The sequence below is a fragment of the Trichosurus vulpecula genome, chromosome 9 (assembly GCF_011100635.1).
Source record: "Trichosurus vulpecula isolate mTriVul1 chromosome 9, mTriVul1.pri, whole genome shotgun sequence".
Lineage (NCBI taxonomy): Eukaryota > Metazoa > Chordata > Mammalia > Diprotodontia > Phalangeridae > Trichosurus > Trichosurus vulpecula.
In genome coordinates, this window is record NC_050581.1 from 117,760,061 (window position 1) to 117,779,861 (window position 19,801).

At 50.7% G+C, this 19,801-nt stretch overlaps 1 protein-coding gene across 1 annotated transcript; it reads left to right on the top strand.

Moving 5' to 3' along the window:
* The first annotated feature begins 9,781 nt into the window (after nt 1–9,781).
* Nucleotides 9,782–19,366, top strand: NDUFAF3 (NADH:ubiquinone oxidoreductase complex assembly factor 3). The gene is made up of 7 exons (XM_036737633.1): nt 9,782–9,824; nt 13,280–13,331; nt 14,540–14,676; nt 16,514–16,706; nt 18,472–18,538; nt 18,975–19,075; nt 19,231–19,366. The coding sequence occupies exons 2-7, from the start codon at nt 13,320–13,322 to the stop codon at nt 19,348–19,350; spliced, it is 630 nt and encodes a 209-aa protein (XP_036593528.1). The 5' UTR covers nt 9,782–9,824; nt 13,280–13,319; the 3' UTR covers nt 19,351–19,366.
* The last annotated feature ends 435 nt before the right edge of the window (nt 19,367–19,801 follow it).

Below are 19,801 nucleotides of genomic sequence, written 5' to 3' on the forward strand. Positions count from 1 at the left end.
CAGCCCTAGCTCATCTTGGCCCCGCCCTGCGCCCTCCAAATGGGTTCATTGATCTATAAAATGGGGATAAAGCTGTCGGTCTCCTGGGGGCGTTAGGAGCGTTAAAATGTGTCCTGGAAAGTCCCAATCTAAGAGATGGTGAAAACTCGCAGGCACGTAGGGAGACCACCCCCCACCCCTTGCTAGGAGTAGGGAAAATCAAGGCAGAGCCCCCCAGGAAAGTGAGGAAGGAAAAACCACTGCACGGAGGGTATAGTGGGGAAGCCCCCCCGGGTGAATACATGCAGGGGGCTTGGACACACGCGATCAGGGAACAACGAATTGTTCAATGTAGCAAGCACAGGGGGTGAAGGTACGTACTGCGAAACACAGCTGTGATCTGGCTCCAGCCTTCCTTTCCCAGGCCTTAAAGGTCCAGTGCCTTCCTGGGCGCATTGTATTTAGCCAATCGCAATGGACTTTTTAATTTTTTGATAGAACAGTGAAAGGTAAGTTGTGTAGAAAAGAATACTTGACCTACTTATCATCGTACCTGGATTCCGTCTTCGGCTGTGCGACCCTGGGCAAGTTCCTCTCCCTTTCTGGGCCACTTTTTCCTCTCTAAAATGAGGACTGGACTAGGTGACCTAAGACCTCCTGTTGATTTCAGAGGGTGGCAACATTTTTGTGCATTCCAGTCAATCTACAAGCGTTTATTAAGTGCCTACTATGTGCCAGGCACTTTGTTCAAAGTTCGAAGAACAAAACTCCCTATACTAACCTAATGCTTATTGCCTCAAAAAAAATGTAGACAATATTGTGTAGCTTATAGAGGCAGTCATGAGAACTGGCCAGAATGACTGAGTTACGTATAAAGTTGTCTAAAGACCCAACTATGGATATTAGTAATGCCTTCCAGGGGAAAAGCCCCAAGAAACGGAACCCACGCGCTCAGTAAAAGGTGATTAAAGTGATGATGCCTCCATCTCACCAGACAATGGCTGATCAAAGATGTGTAGTCAGTGGTTTTAATTTTTGATCATGAGTGTGGTTGGGGTAATAGAAAACTCTCTAATAGTAGGTCTATTTGCTAGTAGACCCAGACAACCTAAATGTTAGACTAAACCATTCCATATTCTTTAAAATTAGGATTTTTCTTCTTCAACCCAACTCTTTGGTGAGGAATTTGGGCAGGGCCCATGGGCCAAAAAAAAAAAAAAAAAGTTTGTTGAAGACTTGTAAATGTGCAGGGACTTAAAGACACAAAACATCATCCTCTGAGAAAATGTTAGGGGCAGTAGAATTTATTTTCAAGCATTATACAGTACAGGAAAAACTATCCTGAAATTTGAAGTAATTAGGAGGGCCTGGGTTACTTTCTGCCCCTCTGCTTCCCTCCTTATCCCTGCCCCACATCCCACCTTTTGCTCCAAGGCCCTTTGAGAAGGCCTATTCCTCCTGTTTCCAGGTTTTACGAGTCTTCAGATTCCCCAATGCCTGTCCCAGACAGCCAGTATATGTCTCTAACATTGGATCATTCATTTTGAAGTCAGAGGATCTGGATGTGAATCCTGGCTGTGCTACTTGTATTTGTGAACCTTGGAAAGGTCACAATCTCAGGCCTGTTTCCTCATGTGTAAAATGAAAGGGTTGAACTAAACTGGCTTTATCTGTGATCCTGTGATTTAGAGCTAGAAAGGGCCTGAAGAGAATCTCATCTAACATCCTTACTGATGCCTTTTGACACTGGAGCAGAAGGTGGCATAGTGATCGAGCATTAGACCTGGAGTCAGCAAGCTGTTCTTAATGTTTCAATTGCGTCCAATTCTGGGAGCCCTTCTGGGGTTTGTTTTTAACAAAAATACTGGAGTGGTTTGCGATTTCCTTTTCCAGAAGAGGAAACTGAGGCAAACAAGGTCATGATCACACAGCTACTAAATGTCTGAGGGCACATTTGAACTCATCTATAAAATGAGCTGGAGAAAGAAATGGCAAAGCCCTCCAGTACTTCTGCCAAGAAGGGTCATGGAAAAGTCAGACCTGACTGAAAGTGAACAACAAATTTTCATATCATTCATTCCAAAAAAGTGTATATCCCTCTCCTACCCTGTTAGGTATCCCTTGTTAACAAAGATTCTAAAGAGGAAAAAAAAAGGCAAGAAAAACACTGACTATGGTGATGACAGTATAAGCAACATTTAACACCCAAAGTTCCCCACAGCTGCAATGGAGGCGGCACTTTTCTCTTGTAGTCTCCCACTTTGTAGATGAAGAAACTGAGGCATAGACAAGAAAGGAACTTTGCAAGGTCACATAGGTAAGAAGTGTAGTTGGGACTAGAACGAGGGCTTTTTTCTACCAAGCCCTCCCTTCTTCAAGGGAGTGCTCCACAAATAGGAATGTCAGACAATTCTGGTCTTGAGGGAAAGCTACAGTGGGAGCCTTGATTCATGGGTGAGCCCAGAAGGCAAGAAGGCCTCCTCTAAGCTGGGGAGTCAGAAACTGGCATTTGGCACTTCTCCCTGAGATCCTCCTCAGGAATCGGTACTTCAGTGAGACAAATCAAGTCCCCGAATTCTGCTGCTCCATAATTAGGTCTGTCAGCCTTTCAAACAGCTAGTGTTCCTTTAGGTTACTCTAAGAAGCAGGCTCTAGAACAAGGCATCAAAATGTATCCTCTGTTCCAGTCAGAGACATAAATGCTGTACCGTCTTTAGATTGGAGGAGCATGTTTTTAGGAAGCCTAAGTAACCAAAACAATGACTTGAGATGGAGAGGGTCAGGGTAACACCTTCCGTAGTTACATATTTGGAAGGTGCTCACGTGGGGAGGCCACAGAGAAAATGATCTAGGCTCAATATAAGGAAAGTCTAACAACAAGATGTTCTAATGTGGGATAAATTGCATTCTCTGTCACTGGAGTCTTCAGTGTTTGTAGGAGAGGAACTCTGGAGCCTCTGATGAGTGAGAGCCTCATTCGAGTGCTAAACTGTGGTTTTCTTTCTAAATGTTCAGTTTTCCAGAGACCCTGCCTCTAATCTCACTTCTCTTTTCACTTCCTGAGCCTACTCTTCAGGCCCATTATCTCAATGCAGAGCTCTCTCCACCACTCACAGCCAAGAGGTGATCTGAGAATTCCTGCTCACGCCAGACCAACTACTGACTGTCTGCAGTGACAGGAAGAGACCCGCCAACTCGGAACAACACCCTCAGATCCAGCCCAGTTGCATAGGCCACCCTACCTTCCTCTCTGCCAGAGTCTCTGGTCTGGCCTCCACAGGACTCAAGAGAAAATGGGAGAGGAACAGTTTGCTAAGTTCATAGAGGGAGCAGCCCAGACAGGATCTGCCGTCTGGAACTACTCATCCTTGGGGGTGGGGAGAGGCCAGGAAAGGAAGGCAAGCAGGAAGACTTGCTCAAAGACTTCTTCTAAAGGACCTTTGCAAAACCTTCAGAGGCACAGGTAGAGGTAAACCCACTATTGGCAGCTGGGTACTCAATGCACCTCAGAGAGGGGGTCTGGGGCAAGAGGCATTCCTTACAACAGGCTCTCCCTCAGTCCCTACTCTTGGAATCCCTGCAGGAGGTGCCGAAAGGGCATTGGACAGACACGATATGCCCGATGGCTTCTTGGCTGTCCGCTCAACGGGAGTGATCGTGTCATTCCAAAGCGCTTTCTAGTCCAGAGTCTTTCAGGAGAAGCAGTGGCACAGGCCAGGCAGTCTCTCTCTCTTTCTCTCTCTCTCACACACACACACCTCTCACTTCCATTCACTGCATTGCCTGCTTTTTGCCATAAGGCTCCCTCTCCCTTTGTTTCATCCTGTTCAGGAGTCCCTGGGTTCTGAAGACTGCAAAAGATCTTTATCTTGGAGGAACTCCTCTTCCCCCAAAATAGTCATGAATAGAGAACCAGCAATTCTCACCCCAAGTCAAGGCAAAGGAAGAGGTCTCAGAAGTTCCAGTGAGTTCTATCTGTAATACCCCAAGTTTCTGACACTGGTCTGGGACCACCCCTGCTTCGGAATGGGGAAAGGGCAAGAAAGCTGAGGCTTGTGCTGGGCTGCACTCTCTCTGGCCCCAGTGGCCCTGCAGAAGCATTACTGTTGGGGTGTCTCTCCTTCCCTGCCAACCAAACTCACTTACTTTCTCAGCCTATGGGCTTTAACATAAAGCACGGACCTCTGGGCAGGTTATGATAGGTCCCCAAAAGAACAAAGGCTCTGTTCCCTTTCCCTAAACTACTTACTGTTCTGAGCTATACAGAGCATGTTAGGAAATTGGATTCAGTTAACAAAGGGGAAAACAGCACCAGGACTGGCCTCCCCAAACAGCAGGCTCATACAGACTCTACTAGTCAGGAGAGCTGAATCTGAATCTCATTTGGTGTGATGTGAAAATGTCAAGTTTAGCAGAAATCTAAGACAGAGATACTAATACTTTCAGAGTTGTTTGTGGTGAGGACAGCACTCTGTCAAGCTTAAAGGGCAATTCCACCAGGAGTTATTATTAGCAAGGTCCCTTCCAGCTGTGAGGGTTCTCACTCCCCCCCCCCCCCACCTCAGCTGGGGGAAGGGCCATGCAGGAAGTTCACCCACACCAGCACCACAGCTCAGCCTGCTGGGCAGCCAGTCACAGCCACTTCAAGGCCAGCAGCTGCGGACTGCTGCTGCTGAACCCTGAGACAGTTGGAGTGGTTTTTCCCCAGGAAATGAGACACTATCTTTAATGAGCAGAGAAGCCTTGGGGCCCAAAGGGGGCCAAATGGCCCATCTTCGGGGGAATGAAGGAGTTGGGCATCTCCTTGTACTGGAGGGTAGGTCAAGCTCAGCACCTGGCACTTTTCCACCTCAGGCTCCATAGCCTAAGATAGCCCGCAGAAAGTATAACAGCAGCTACCTTGCTCCACTCCAACCAAGCCCCTGGGCTGGTCCAGGGGCCCAGCTGGAGCTGCTGTGGGCCCCAGGGTGGTGGGACTAGCTGAAGAAAAGAGGAAGTTGGCTCCATGCCAAAACAGTGGGTCCCCTCCTCTTCAATGTGACAGCTTGCCCCCCACCCCCCACGGGACAGGCCAGTGTCTTCTTCCTATTTCTTGCCTTAGGAAACTCCCTGAGGGAAGGAGGAAGTAAGGACTAGTAGGTCCTGACACACGAAGAGAATACTCACCTGCCCTGATCTCAGGATACAAACAACCCCTGCCAGGTAAGGATGGGAGAAAAATACAAGATTGAGGGTTCCACAGAGATATCCTATGAATTTCCATTTAGTTTATAAATACTGTCCTTTTGAGCTGGCCCAGCCTTGCTCCCCAGGCTGCCCAAATAACTAGTCCTTACTTGGCGATCCAATGCAGGTGGCCAGATGCACCTGTGGCAGACAACGCTGAGTTGTAACTGATTCTACACTGTTAGCAGTCCAGTGAGAGGGCAAGGGAGGCCCAACAGATGTGCTTCAGGCCCTGTTAGAGCTGGCCTAGGAGGGAAGCCCAGCTGGTGTAGACAAGAATCTCCCATCCTAAAGAAATCGAAGTGACTTGGGGGCAGTACCCCCAAAGATCAACTCTCCTCCAGCACTTGGCCCCCTAGAGTGGGAGGACAAAGGGCACGGGGGAGGAAAGGGGATGGAGATCCCACAGGTGCCCAGGCAGGAAAGCAGGGAACGAAATCCAATTGCAGCTGGAATGCTCTGGAGACAACAGCTGCTTTTGGGATTCCGTTGCCCGCTGTCAAGCTGTTGGAGACATTTCAGCCCCTGGGGGCCCCCCAGGACCCTGGCATGGGGTATCATAAGCCGGCACTTACCATAGTACAGACAGGCCTGGCCCCTGCCTGTATTCTCCATGGCAGTGAGGGCTCTGAGAAGAAAGCTCTCCTGGCTGTCTGAGGAAACCAGTTCCAAACGCCACAGGTGCCCGCCTCTCCTTTAACCCAACACCCCTGCCCTCCTCCAGTTCCTCACTGGGACCAGCCTCCCTATAGGTGTTGCACTGCAGCAATGGCCCCAACTCTGCCTGGGAGGTAATGGGCTTCAGTCAGTTCTCAGCTGTCACACACACACCACAGGCCCCCACTCCAGCTGAGCCAACTCCAGGAAGATAAAAGACGAGGCACCTGGTGAAACTGAGCCAAAGCAGGAGGAAAACAAAGCAGTCACCTGTGGCTACAGGAACAATGGAGGGGAGGGGGGAGAACTAGAGGAGGAGGGGCAGGAAGATGGAGGCTGCCCCTGGGACCTGGGGCCTGAAAGAGGGAGAATGGCTCCTTGGGAGCCAGGAAATTCGAGCTGCCTCAAACCTTAATCCGGATTAGGTCAAGAGAGGCTCTCCCCCTGGGGATTACTACCAACACAAGGAAGCTGCTGCTCCAAAGGCCCCCCAGGCCCCCCCCACAGAGCATGATTCACCCTGCACCCCAAACACAAGGCAAGGGGCCTCCTCTGAAGAGGCAGACCATTTCAAACAGGACCCCCGCCCCAGCCAGGTCTGGGGGCTAGACATGGGCACTGCCCTGGCCTGAAGGAAGCTGTCCTGCTGGATCTAGACTAATGCTTGAGGCATTACAATAGGCTTTCCTCACAACGATCTATGTGAGGAACCTGAAAGCAAGGATCTTCAGGCTCAGGAGGGGGCAAGGTCGTCTAATAAATGCTGAAGCCAGGATCAAACTCAGTACCTGACTCCATCCAGTGGGTTATTTCCACATTGAGACACAAACCACTGAGTCCCTGGTTCTTGTCACTGGGTGGCTTGGGGGAGAACCTCTGAGAAGCAATAAAGAAGGAAATGAACCTAGGACTGAGGAGAGTCTTGCTTGTCTGAAAGGAACTAGGCCCTGGGGCTGCAAGGAGAGAGGAAGTGAATCCACCGAGGGCAGAAGTGTGGGGTGGGGGGGTGGGGGGAAGGAGGGAAAAGGGGGAGAAGGGAGGGAAAAGGGGGAGAAGGGAGGGAAAAGGGGGAGAAGGGAGGGAAAAGGGGGAGAAGGGAGGGAAAAGGGGGAGAAGGGAGGGAAAAGGGGGAGAAGGGAGGGAAAAGGGGGAGAAGGGAGGGAAAAGGGGGAGAAGGGAGGGAAAAGGGGGAGAAGGGAGGGAAAAGGGGGAGAAGGGAGGGAAAAGGGGGAGAAGGGAGGGAAAAGGGGGAGAAGGGAGGGAAAAGGGGGAGAAGGGAAAAGGGGGAGAAGGGAGGGAAAAGGAGGAAGCCTCCTCTACCTCCTGGGGGCAATTCTGGAGGTCAGAACCCAGCTGCCCAGGACTCTAGGAGAAAGGGCAACAAAACCTGGGAGACTGGTTTTTAGAATCTGTGCCCAGCCATGGAGCCAAAGATTAGGTCTACTGGGCTACATATATATAACCCCGAAGGCCTCCATGGGGGTGCAGAGGGAGGAAAGAGGCAGGGAAGTACCTAAGGGAAAGCTTCTATACGAACCTCGGCCTTTCTACCCAAATAAAGATCTTCCTCTTTATGCCAATCATAGGATTCAAAACTGGAAGGGACCACAGAGATCACATAGCCTAGATTAATTTTTACAGCTGAGGAAATTGAGGCCCAGAACAGAGAACACACTTGCCTAACACAGAATCCAAACCTTGCATGGGACTCCTCTACTACTCAGAGATTCCCTACCTTTGCTCATTGAGTTCAAGTGTCCTTTTCTCCATGAGCACTCCCTGACCTCCTTCCTCCTGCCTGCCCCCCCATCACCATCACCACCACCACCATCTGAGTTACCTTATAAATACCAGTTGCTCATTTATCTGTATAGATACTATTTCCCCCTGCAAGGTTCTTAGGAATAGGATCTGCTCCTCCGTCCCTTTGTATCCTTAATGCCTAGCACCCACAGTCCCTGACACTTGGTGGGTGCTTAAAAAAAGTAAGGCTTCGCTGACTTCAATACTTTTATATCTCCCATTCTACCAGCCAGGGTACCTCCCTGCCCCATTAATCCTGACTGCTCTACAGGTTGTAACATTTCCCCAGCAGGTATTAGGAGGTACCCTATGCCCACCAGCCCACTGTCCTGGCAGCATCAGAACAAAGAACCTAGGGAGGGGTCTCCTCCCCTCCCTATCCTAGGGCAGACCTCAGGGCAAGGTAGAAGAAAGCAGTACTCATCCTGAGGATGCACAGTACATTCAGATTTTTTTCCAATTTCTCTAAAATTCAGTTGAAAAGGTCATATTTGTGCTTCATTCCTTTCTTATCAAGACACAGAGTGTTTATGTAGTGGAAAATAATGCTAGACTTACATGGCAGTTTAAGGACTAGCCTAGGTGAATCCCAGCCAAGACTTTTTAACTCCTTATTTGTAAAAAAGGCTTTTGTGAGAAAAGCCTTTCATAAAATGCGAGATATACCACCGGGGGTCAGATGTCCAACTTCCCCTCCCTTTTTCAGAGTTGCCTATCAGGCTTCTCTCTGTGCTAATATAGGCCTGCACCCCAAGCTGTCATGCCAGGGCACCCATTGGATGGCAGCATTCTACAGCTAGATTTGAAGTCAGAGGTTTGGGTTCTAAAAGCAAAACAATCTCTCTGGGCCTTTACTTTCCTCATTTGTAAAGTGAATTGAGTTCAAAGTAAGCATCTAGATTTCTTCCAGCTCTAATCCTTTGATCTCTATCAGGATGCCAGGGCAGCTGAAGACAGCAACTCTCTTCTGGCTGTTGGGACCCATTCTATTGGGGCCTGCAGGTTCAAAGAATCAGGCTGGGGGTGGGGTGGGTGGGAATGGGGAGCGTGAAGAGCAGGAGAGAAGCCTGATGATGAGATCAGATGTTTTAAAGAAGGGTCTAATTACAGATTCCCAATTGTTATGTGACTATCACCTCCTGCTTCCCACAGGACAGAGTTTCTAGTAACTCTTCCCTGCCCAGGCTTACAAAAACCCGGTCATACAGGCAAGCAAAAAGGTTCATCAGGTCAGGCTATGGCCTTGGCCAGCTTGTACCCTGTTGACCCCAACCCTAGGTCTGTCCAACCTACTGCCTGGATTAAAGTCTCCAGTTCTCCTGCGGCTGCAGACTCTCAGCAGGATGTGAGAGCAAGAGCAAAAGAGAAGGAAATGCTTGTGGGAAGCCCAGGAGCCAAGAAGCAGGAATCAGAGAGAGTGTGGAATCCAAGGCCTAGTGGAAATCTGAACACATCCACCCACTCCCAATAAGCAGTCCAGCCTCCATTCTCCAGAATTACTGAGAAGAGCACACTCTGACTCTCCCCCCGGGTTACTGGCAAGACCGGCCTGGGGTATCCCAGCCCTCTAAGTCTGCCCTGTCTCAAGCTAGGATGTGTTAGCTCTGGCTGGGAGCATTGTACTCCAGGGGGGCTAGTTAGAAGGAAAGGAAACTTTCACAAGACTTTTGCATTTCGGAGGAAAACCGGAATAAAGCCAACCAGAATCACAGGCTGTTGGCGCTGAGAAGGGGCCATAAAGCCCCTCGCCTCCCCATTTGGGTGGCTTGGCTACAAGTCGGCTGTGCACCTCGGTTCTCTCCTCTCCACCCGGCTCCAGCCTGGGCCCTCCCGACCCAGCAGCCCCCTCCCGTTAGGGCTCCGGCCGCCACCGCCGCCTCCTCCCTCTCCTACCGCTGCGGGTGGCGGGGCTGCCTCTCGCTGGAACAGCCGGGGCACCGGGAGCTCCTCGCCGTCAGCTCCTGCATTTTCAGCCTGCGGTTCCGAGACGCCAGTTTCCTCCTGGCCACGGCCACATGGCAGTGCCCGGAGGCTCCGACCTAGGCTCCGCCGGCCCTTCCCCCGCCCCCTAGGCTTGGCCGGGAAACCCTCCGCCCAGTCGGCCAGGGCCGGGGTGCGGGCTGTCCGCTGGGACTTTCTTCCGAACAGCCACGAGAAGGGTACGGAGTGGGCGCCGCAGGGGTGGGGCAGGTTCAGAGGACAGCGTCGGAGGGAAGCAGGGGGACAGGGTCAGCCCACCGATGGGGGATCCTGTGCAATCGCAGGCTTACAGAAGGAGCCCCCACATTCTACGGAGGTTCCGGCAGTGGGGCTGGGCTTGGGAGCCGTCCCATAGACGGCTGACACGGAAGGGGCTCCGAAGGGGCATGCTTGGGGTACGGGGCGGTGGCCTCCGGCTTGGGGCTATCGATCTCTCGAGCGGGCGGAGTGCAGGACACTCAAGACCTGGGGCAGTCTGGGGTCCGGGGGGGGGGGGTGGGGTAGGTCGGGCCCCTCTTACCTGCCGAGGCCCCGCGTGGGGCAGCAGGGGAAGTTTCCCCTCTGGTGGGGCCGGGCAGCCAGCTGGGGCGGGGAGGAGGGGGGTTGGCGTACGGAGATGCGCCGAGCCCCGCCCCGGATACGTCGCGAGCCGGACCCTTCCGTGCGCGGGCCACTCTGCGCACTCCTCCGTCTCGGCCGCCCCAAGTCTCGGGGTCCTTTATAGCGGCGCCGCCCCCGCCCCCCCCCCCCCCCCCCCGCCGCGAGCACCCGTCGCAGCCAATCAGCGAGCGCCCTGCCTTCCTCTGGACTCCGCCCCGCCTCCCACGGCCAGCTGCACGGAGCTGGGACTGCTGGGCAGGGGGCCTGGGCGGAGGGAGGAAAGGAGAGAGGGAGGGACAGCTCCCTCCCGCCCCACCCCATCCCCTCCTTCCTCTCCCTAGCTCCCCGAGTGCGGGGCCGCCCCCTAACGGCCGAGTCCCCGACGGTTGGGAAAGTTCCAGGCCACGGACGGGATTGGGCGGGGCTCCCCGTCTGGGAGCTGCCCCGCGGTCCCAGGAGGCAAGTCCAGAGACCCCTAGTCCTGTCCCTGCAATCCTGCCGCCCCCAGACCTCTAGTCTGATCCCTGTAGCCCCAGTCCTGCCCCCGAAGCCCCCAGTCTTGTCTGCAGCCCCAACCATCCAGCCCCCAACTTCCGCCAGTCTGACTCCTGCCCCTGTTCCTCCCCTACAACATCAATACTGCTCCCAGCCATTTCCTCCCCATCTCCTTCCCCCTGCATCCCCATCACTTTCCCTCACCCATAGCCCTTTATCCTCAAACCTCCTTGCCACACACCCCAATTCTGTACGCGTGGCCACAGCCCTCCCCCTTCAAGTCCCAGGACCACACTGCCACACTCTGCATCCGTTGACCCGCATTACAGGTTCAGGGAAGAGCTAAGAAAATGGAAGTTGGCCAGAAAATCTTCATTGTTAGAGAAGTTGTCCCAAAGTTTTTGTCTTTTCCCCTGAGCTTTCAGGCCAAGTAAATGGAGGGGAGGCCAGGTCGCTGCTTTGAACTTTGCTCTTTTCCAAATTGAGAGGGGATAAGGGTGAAAAACTAAAAATCAGATCAAAGGAAGGCAAGGTGAGACAGGGGAAGAATCAAAGTATTATTTAGAAGGGAGTGGAAAATTATTGGAGGTGGGGATGGTAGTGCAAATATGAATTAGGGGCCAGGAAAAGGGGAAGGGGGCAATGTTGAGAGGCACCTCTAGAGTGATAGTGGAAAGTGCTTAGGACTTGGGAGTCTGAAGAGATGAATTTGAATCCTAGTCACGACACACTCTAGTTCTGTAACTCTTAGAACTTTACCTTTCCTTCTCTTAAGAGTTTTCTCTTTAAAACAGAGATAATAAAATTTGCAACACATTCTCTCAGGACTGTTGTCCTGGGAAGGCACTTTAAGAATCACTCTAGAAACAGAAGCATCATTGCTGCTGCACCACTACTATTAACACTTATAGGATAGTAACAGCCTTAGTAATTGTAGCTTCTCATACCTCACCAGGAGACAGGCACAGAACAAGAAGGGGTCCCATCAAGGAGTTGGGTAGCAAAAATGAGACAATTTGTTGCCCCAATAAAGGCATTCAGGTGCTGGTAACAGAAAAGAACTATAGCCCTGGCTCAGTGCCCCTCCCCTTCCCTCCTCCCACAGCTGGTGCTTCTTGGGGAACTTGATACCTGAAAACTGATCGGATTAGCCAACTCCCCTTTCTGCCGTGGCCCAGAGCCAGCTTACAGGTGTTCAGGTCCCTTCTTCCCTCTCCTGTGCCCCTATCCCTAGCTCCTTTCCCACAGTGCCCACACACTCAACCTCTCCTGAGTGCTTTGCTTTCTGTACTTACAGTCGTAACAGCCTAGGCAACATCATTTTGATGGGACTTGCCTCTGAGGCTTTAGTGGCCTCAGAGCCAGTGTCGACTATCAGCAGCTACTGGTGCCTTTGCCAAGAACTGGATGGTGCCTTTAGTCTCTCAGCTGTTTTTGTAACTGCTAGCTCCTGACTGGATGAAAATTCATCTTCTAAGAGGCTGAGGCTAAACCCTTCAGCATGACCTTCCTTAATCTTTACTCCTATTCTAAACTGAGGGACAGTCAGTCTAAATGAGGTGCTGGTGAGGCATGGTGAGGAGATAGGCAGGGGCTGCTAACTGATGATCCGATGCATCACTCCTTTACTCGGAAACTCATCTTCAGTAGCTGGTGTTAATACTCTAGAAATACGCTGGATTGGAAATCACAAGACTCATTTGTGTCTTGGCTCTATCTACCTCCTTGACATCTATATAAAGTAACTCTATAGCCTTGGGCAATGAACTTCATGTTTGTGCCTAAGTTTTCTCATCCTTATAAAGAAACGGTTTGGAGTCTGGGGAACCTGCAGCCTAGAGGCCACATGTGGCCTTCTACATCTCAAGTGTGGCCCTTTGACCGAATCCAAAGGTGAAGTTTGGATTCGGTCAAAGGGCTGCACTTAAGGACCTAGAGGGCTACATGTGGCCTTGAGGTCACAAGTTCCCAACCCCTGGTTTGGACTTGATAATCCTGCCATTCAAGGACCTCTGTAATCATCTTGCTTTAAGCCATCATCCCAGCCTTATACTATTCTGTCCAGCCCTTCCATCTACTCTGTACATATCTTGGATTTGTCTATGTCTATGTCTCCATTACTTAAACTGATTCACAGAGAAATAGTGGATATAATTTTATAACTAATGTGTGGGGGAATTGTGGGAATTGAGTGAACCACACTGATTCCATCTGGTGACTCAATTCTGGAGCTAGCTTAGTTCCCTTTTTATTTAATTACGGGTCTAGTCCAGTTTCTGTCTTGTGAGAGAAAACTGTATCGCATTGTTTGAACCTAGCCCTGCATGGCTGGGAAGTTGGTCCACCTCTACCTGTTGCTTAAAGTCCCTTAACTAAGGACCTAGGTTATGCTGACCAGAAACCCATGAGATCTAAAGATTGATAGATGGAGTTTTCTCACGATTATACATCTCGAGTGACCCATACATCTTATTGGAAAACTGGCTCGGTATTGGTTAATCAGTTACTGTTTCCTGTTCCCTTGCTTAAATCTTTTCAGGTTCCATCTCCTCCGTGAAGCCTTCTCTGATTTTTCCAGAATGCCAGCCAAGGTGAGTCACTTCTCCCTCAATATCAACTTGGAGACCTTTACCAGGGTTTCTTTGAATCACAGAATTTCAAGTCGGAAGGTTCCTTATTAGCCTTAGTAACCTACAAGGCTAATCCAAACCAGAAACAGAGTGCCATTACAATGTATATGACAAGTAGTTATTCGCCTTTGCCTAAAGACCCTCAGTGAGAGGAGGATCCTTGGCCTTCTAAGGCAGCCCATTCTACCTTCAGGCCAGTTCTAATTGTTAGAAAGTTTTCCTCAAATCAAGCCTAAAATTGCCTTTCTGCAACTTTCACTCATATTCCTAGTTCTTCCCTCTGGTGCCAAGCAGAGCTAGTCTACTGCTTCTTCCAGGTGATTGATAGACCTTTGTAAATCCCCGCCTTTAGTCTCCTCCACCGCACTTATCTTGGATCATAGTTATGTGTATGTATTCCCCCCTCTCCCCTTCCCCTTACGATTCTGAGCTGAAAAGCATCTTAAAGATCACGTGTCCCGTTATTTTATAGTCAGGTAAACTGAGGTCAGGGGCTGTGAGTGACCTGCTTGAGCTCCTCTCTCAATGCCAATAGCCACTGCGGGCTGCAGGCTTCCTCCGCCCCACCCGCTGCGACCCCCCTCACTGCCATCCAGCGCAGGCGAGGGGACACAGGTGTCTGCCTGAAGGCCTGGGGGAGCACTCGGAAGCTCAGGGGGAGGTGGTGTCGCATTGACACCTGAGCAGGGGAGGGGCCCGGGTGGCGCCCGGCTGGCTGCACAATGCCTTGGGGCCTGGTTGGGGCCAAGCAAGCAGGTGCCCACCTTCCCCAGCGGGACACCTGAGCAGGGGCACAGACCGCAGAATCCCCCCAACGCCCAAGTCCCAGGGGCGCTGGAGGCCCTGACAGCAGGAGAGGGGGGGAAGCACCGGCCTCTGGGGAGCTTGGGGGCCTTCTGGAGACGCCAGAAGCCTCCAACAGCCGAATCGAGCCGGGAGTGGGGGGCGGGGAGGGCATATGGGGCGGGATCCAAGGGCTTGAGACAGGGGCAGAGGCGAGGAGCGAGGGAGGCGGGCCTAGGGAGAGGGCAGACCCGAAGGAGGCGGAGCGGGGCGGGTCGCCAAAGGGGGCGGGGCCGAAGCAGCGGGGCCCCCCGCTCCCTTTGCTGCGCGCGGCACTCCCTCCAACCGACAGGGGGCGCAGGTAATTGGGCTCCGCCTCGGCTCAGGGTCTACGGCCCCTCCTGGATTCGGCGCCGCCGAGTCCCTACTTGGGGCCCGTCCACGCGCCAATGGCCGCCTTCGCAACCACCGCGCTCCGGGGACTGACGCGCTCCGTGCCCGTGCTGAGACCGACTTGGCGGTGGTGAGGAGACAGCCCCCTTTGCCCCTCACCTAGTGACCTCCGAGCCTTCCCCCACACTGGGCGACCCCCGCGTGAACCCCGCCGCGTTCCTCCCCGAGGCCACGTGACCGGACTCTGGGTGGGGCCCCGTGGTGACCCCGCCACTGCGTACGCCCGCTATCCTAACTCCACGTGGGCCCCATGACCCTAACCCCGCGGGTGGCCCGTGACTGTCACTGTTTTGACCCCAGACGCTCCTGCATGTTCCCTGGTGACCCTGACACCTCGTGCTGATGCCCCGTCTGACCCCGTGGGCCTCCCCATGGCCCTAACGCGGGTGCCTTCGGACCGTGACGCTGCTGAGCCCGACACGCAGTGCCCCGACCTCATTCCATCCCCTGGTCCTCTTGTACCCCACCCCGATACCACGTGCTCCCCTCGCCCCAGACACCAGCGTGCACCCTGGCTGGCACTGCGGACCCCAGCCCCCCACAGCTCATCCGGACACCGCGTGCCCCCGTTTTTGTATAGATAGCGGTGACTTTGGACTCTGTGGTTGCCCCTTTGCTGGTTCTTTTCTACGGGTGTCTGCGTGTGTCTACTGCATTGTCTCTACCGCCTTTAGTAGTGCCCTGTAGGCAGTTCTCACCCCTCCTTCCCTTTTAGTTTAAAGGCCTTTTAAAAAAAGTTGGATTTTATATTCAGACCCACATCTTCTCCCTCTCAACCCCTCCATTGAGAAAGCAAGAAAAATAAAACTTTTGTTAAAAAATACGTGTAGTCAAGAAAAACAAACCCTTGCTTGTTTGCGGTCCAAAATAATGTCTTTCGGCATTCTGAATCCATCACCAGTCAATCAGGAGTTAGGTATCGTGTTTCATAAAGCCTTTCTGATTAGGCTTGCAAGACAAATATATATTCTTATGAGGCAATATGTGCCATATACTCCACCCCCTATCCCTGGCCGGGACCTGGCATTCCAGTATTTTTAAGTCATAGTCCAGAAGTCAGATTCTCATTCCCAGACAGCCTCTTCTTAACCAGCTGTTCAGTTTCCAGATTTGCCTTATGGCCTCTGGGTAGCAGTTATGAAAGCACCACCTGTGCCCCTGAGGTACACTGCAACTTTGTCTTCTGCAGTAATTCATAGCTTGCTCCTTGAAATGTTATATGTACCCACATCAAACCACCAGAAGTTACCCTGTTTGACAAGCTTTGAGGGGGCTCTGTCAAGCCCTTGATACATAGCCCAGAAAGACAGAAGACATTCTTACTGTTATCAGGTTAACAAATTGGTGCTTCAGTTTCTAACTCGGGGAATCTTCAACCACTTAGCTGCTCTTGTACTGACAGTTTCTTCTTCTGTGGATCCAGACACTTCTTTCTTGGAAGATAAGCAGTTGCTTCTAAAAGGGTCTAGTTGCCTCCCCTTGAAAAGAACCTCCTATATTTGTCATGGTGTTATTGTATCCACACATCTGACAAGTCATTTCCTTCTTCCTTCTCTAATTTATGATGTCACCTTTGATGTCTAACCATGTACCCATTTGGAGCTCATCTTGATATGCAGTATGAGATGCTGGTCTCTATCTAGTTCTGACCAAACTGTTTTTATTGACGGACCTTTGCAATCCCTTCATGTCCTGTGTCCGCCTCATGCCTGGTTGTCATCATGCCATTCTCTTTGTGGGAGCCTCATACTTTTGTGCTCCCTCCCTGCAATCCTTCACTCCATATCTTGCCCTTCCTGTCCCACTCACACATTTCCCTGACATCTTCAACTGTCACATGTCCCTTCCAACTGTTGGCCCCATTCTTTCCGCTCTCTGTGCTGCTTACCTCGTATTTCTCCATGCAGGCTGCCTCGAAGGAGCCACCATTTAACCCCAGTGGATGATGAGCTATTCCAGAAGACCACCATTACATTGCTGGAGAAGGATTCACCGCACATTATGTACATAGATACCTACAGCCCCAGGGGCTTTACTGTCAATGGCAACCGAGTTGTGGGGCCCTGCGCCTTGGTCCCCCACTCTGTCATGCAGTGGAATGTGAGTTCTTCATCTTTCTCCCTGCCTCACCGACACAAGGAATGGATCTGTTCTGTTCCCAACACCCAGAACCCAGGTTCTAGTTCTCCTCCCTCCCCGCTAGGCCCCTGAAGCAGTACATAAGGGCCTATAGTGTGCAAGCCACTGTAGATACAGAACTAAAAATGAAACAGTCCCTGCCATTAGTGTGTTTACTTTCTGTCAAGGAGGAAGATATAACATGCACACAGATAAATCCAAATTATTTTAAAAAGGGAGAAAACATTAATAACAATTAAGGGAATTAGGAAAGCCATAAGGTAGGCAGAAGCATCTGAACCTAACCTTAAAGGAAGCTATGGATGCTAAGGGGTGGGGGTGAGAAGGGAGTGTATCCCTAGTGGGGACAGCCTGAGTGAGGGGAGATAGGTGGGAGATGTCATGTGGAACTCAGGGAACAAGAAGGAAGCCAGTTTGTAACAAACACGATGTGTGAGGGGGAGTAATATAGATGAGCCTGAAAGTGTCCTGGGATGTCAGTTTTCTTAGAAGGCCTCAAGTGCTAGGCTGAAGAATCTATACGTTATCCTAGAGGCAATAGGACCTTCTCTCCCTTGTCCCACCTCCCCCATTGAAAATGAAACCATGTCTTGTAAAAAAAAAAAAATATGCATTGGCCAAGTCCAAAAAGAGAAATGTCTCATTCTGCACTCTGAGTCCATCTCCTTTTTGTCAGAAGGTAGACAGTGTGTTTTATCATGAGTCCTTTGTAATCAGGATTGGTTATTGCATTGATCAGAGTTCACAGATCTTTCAAAGTGTTTATCTTTACCATGTCACTGTCTAAACTGCTCTTCAGGTTCTCCTCACTGCACTCAAGTCTTCCCAGGTTTCTCTGAACTCACCCCCTTCATAACATCTTTGAGCACAATAATATTACATCACATTCAAATACCATTTGTTAAGCCCTTCCCCAGTCGATGGGCACTCCCTTCACTTCTACTTTTTTGACATCACAAAAGAACTGCTATAAATGTTTTTGATGAATTGTTTTGAATGTGATTAATTTGAAATACTTACGGGCTTTCCAAAAGATGTCCTGTGGACAGTCGGTTTGTAGGACTGGATATAGGATCCATTTGTATAGAAATAATATTTTGCCCATGGATGCTGATGAGAACACCAAGAGACTGTAGGGAAGAGGGCCCAGAACAGCTTTGAGAGACCCATTTAATGGGCAGGGGATAGGTGATTATCACATTAAAGAGCCTAAGGAATGGTCAGACAGGTAGGAGAACCACGTCATTGTAATGGAAGCCAGGGGAAGAGATAGTATTGGAGTTCAACAGAATGAGGACTGAGAAAAGGTCGTTGGATTTTGGAGTTAAGATACTTAAATATCATAGATCTCTTTGGTAACTTTTGAGAGACCAGTGTCAGCCAAGTGTTGGAGGCAGGAACCTGGGTGTAGGGGGTTGAGACAATGAGGACATGAAGGCCGTAAGGGTAGGCTAGAAGGCCCTTTCTAAGAGACTATGAGGGAGGAAGAGATGAAAGATAGTGTGGGCAGGTGGCAGGGTCCATGGTCGGTGTTTTTAGGATGGAGAAGACCTGGGCGTGTGTACAGGCAGCATCCAAGGAGTCAGAGGATAAGGAGGGATTGAAAATGAGTCACTGGAGGAGCACGCTGGCAGCAGCTATGGGAGAAGGTGGCAGAGAGAACTGAGGATGGTGTTTACTATATTGGCACTATTAACCCAGCCTGTTCTTTCCCTCCTCCATTTAGGTGGGGAGCCATCGGGATATCACAGAAGAGAGCTTCTCCCTCTTCTGGATGTTAGAGCCTCGAATTGGTGAGGGCTGGGCAGATCCCAAACCCCTGGATGGCACCGTCACACTTCATTTTAAAGATAATAACCTTTCCCCTAAACACGTTCATTTTAAGCATTTAGGACTAGAGTTGGGAAACAAGAATTATAATGAACACTAATGCCTACCTCCTGGGAGGTAGGGGCTGTTAGTGTCCCCATTTTACAAATGAAGAAACTAAGGCAGACAACTGTTAAGTGGCTTGTCCAAGGTCACACAGCTACTAAGAGTCTGAGGTCACATTTGAACTCGAGTCTTCCTGACTCCAGGTCCAGCACTCTATCATCCATACTATCATCTGACTGTAGGAAATTGGGTGAAGTATATATCCCTCCTCCTAGGTGGGGACAGGGGAGCAGTCATATCAGAAATGGAACCTTAGTCCCCTTCTCCCTCCTAATGGCTTCTCTTTCCTGGAAGAAATTGTGGTGGTGGGCACTGGAGACCGCATGGAAAAGCTACAGCCAGAAATTTTGAAGGCTATGAGAAAGCGTGGAATTGCTGTTGAGGTCCAGGATACGGTAAGCAGTCTGAGAAATCTTTGCCAACACACAGACTCTCCTCTCTCTCTATCTCTTTTCTCCCCCCCCCCCCCCCCCCACTCCATTGTCCCCAGCTTCCTTTGGAAGCAGAAATCTGTGCTAGTTTTAATTTGTTCTTGGTTTGTCTCTTGCAGCCCAATGCTTGTGCTACCTTCAACTTCCTGTGCAATGAGGGTCGGGTGGCTGGTGCTGCCCTCATTCCCCCACCTGGAGGCTCACCTTCGACTCTAGCTCCATCTTCACACGTAGAATAAACTGTTACTAATCTCACTTTTTGTTTGTTCAATGTTTCTTTTCCTTCTCTTAAAACAAATAACCCTGGATTACTCAAGAAGCACTGGGGATACAGATGTAAAAGTAGAGCCTTTGGGCTCTATTATATTCCAACAGAGAGCAACAATGGATAGGGAAGTGGTGGCCAGGGAGGGGAATTCTCTTTTGGAAAATTCAGGTAGAGTAAGTGGAGCTGCAGAGAAATAGATTGGTTTACCAAGTATGATTTTATCAAGTCATTCAGCCTCTGAATCTTAGCTGTGTCTATCTGTAAAATGGTAATCATTCTTGTCTCCTTTCACAGGTTGTGAAAATAATGTGGATTTTACAAAACAAGGGTAAATTGAGGCAAGGCAAACTGAAATCTACATTTGCCCTGACCTGTGTTCGAAAGCTCAGAATCCTGAGTTGGCAGCAACCTCAGAGAGCGTT

What these genes read in the sequence shown, in the direction of transcription:
- NDUFAF3 (XM_036737633.1), top strand. An exon ending in CTGAGACCGACTTGGCGGTG is followed by an intron (nt 14,677 to 16,513) that starts GTGAGGAGACAG and finishes TTCTCCATGCAG; the next exon opens with GCTGCCTCGAAGGAGCCACC. An exon ending in GATGTTAGAGCCTCGAATTG is followed by an intron (nt 18,539 to 18,974) that starts GTGAGGGCTGGG and finishes CTTTCCTGGAAG; the next exon opens with AAATTGTGGTGGTGGGCACT.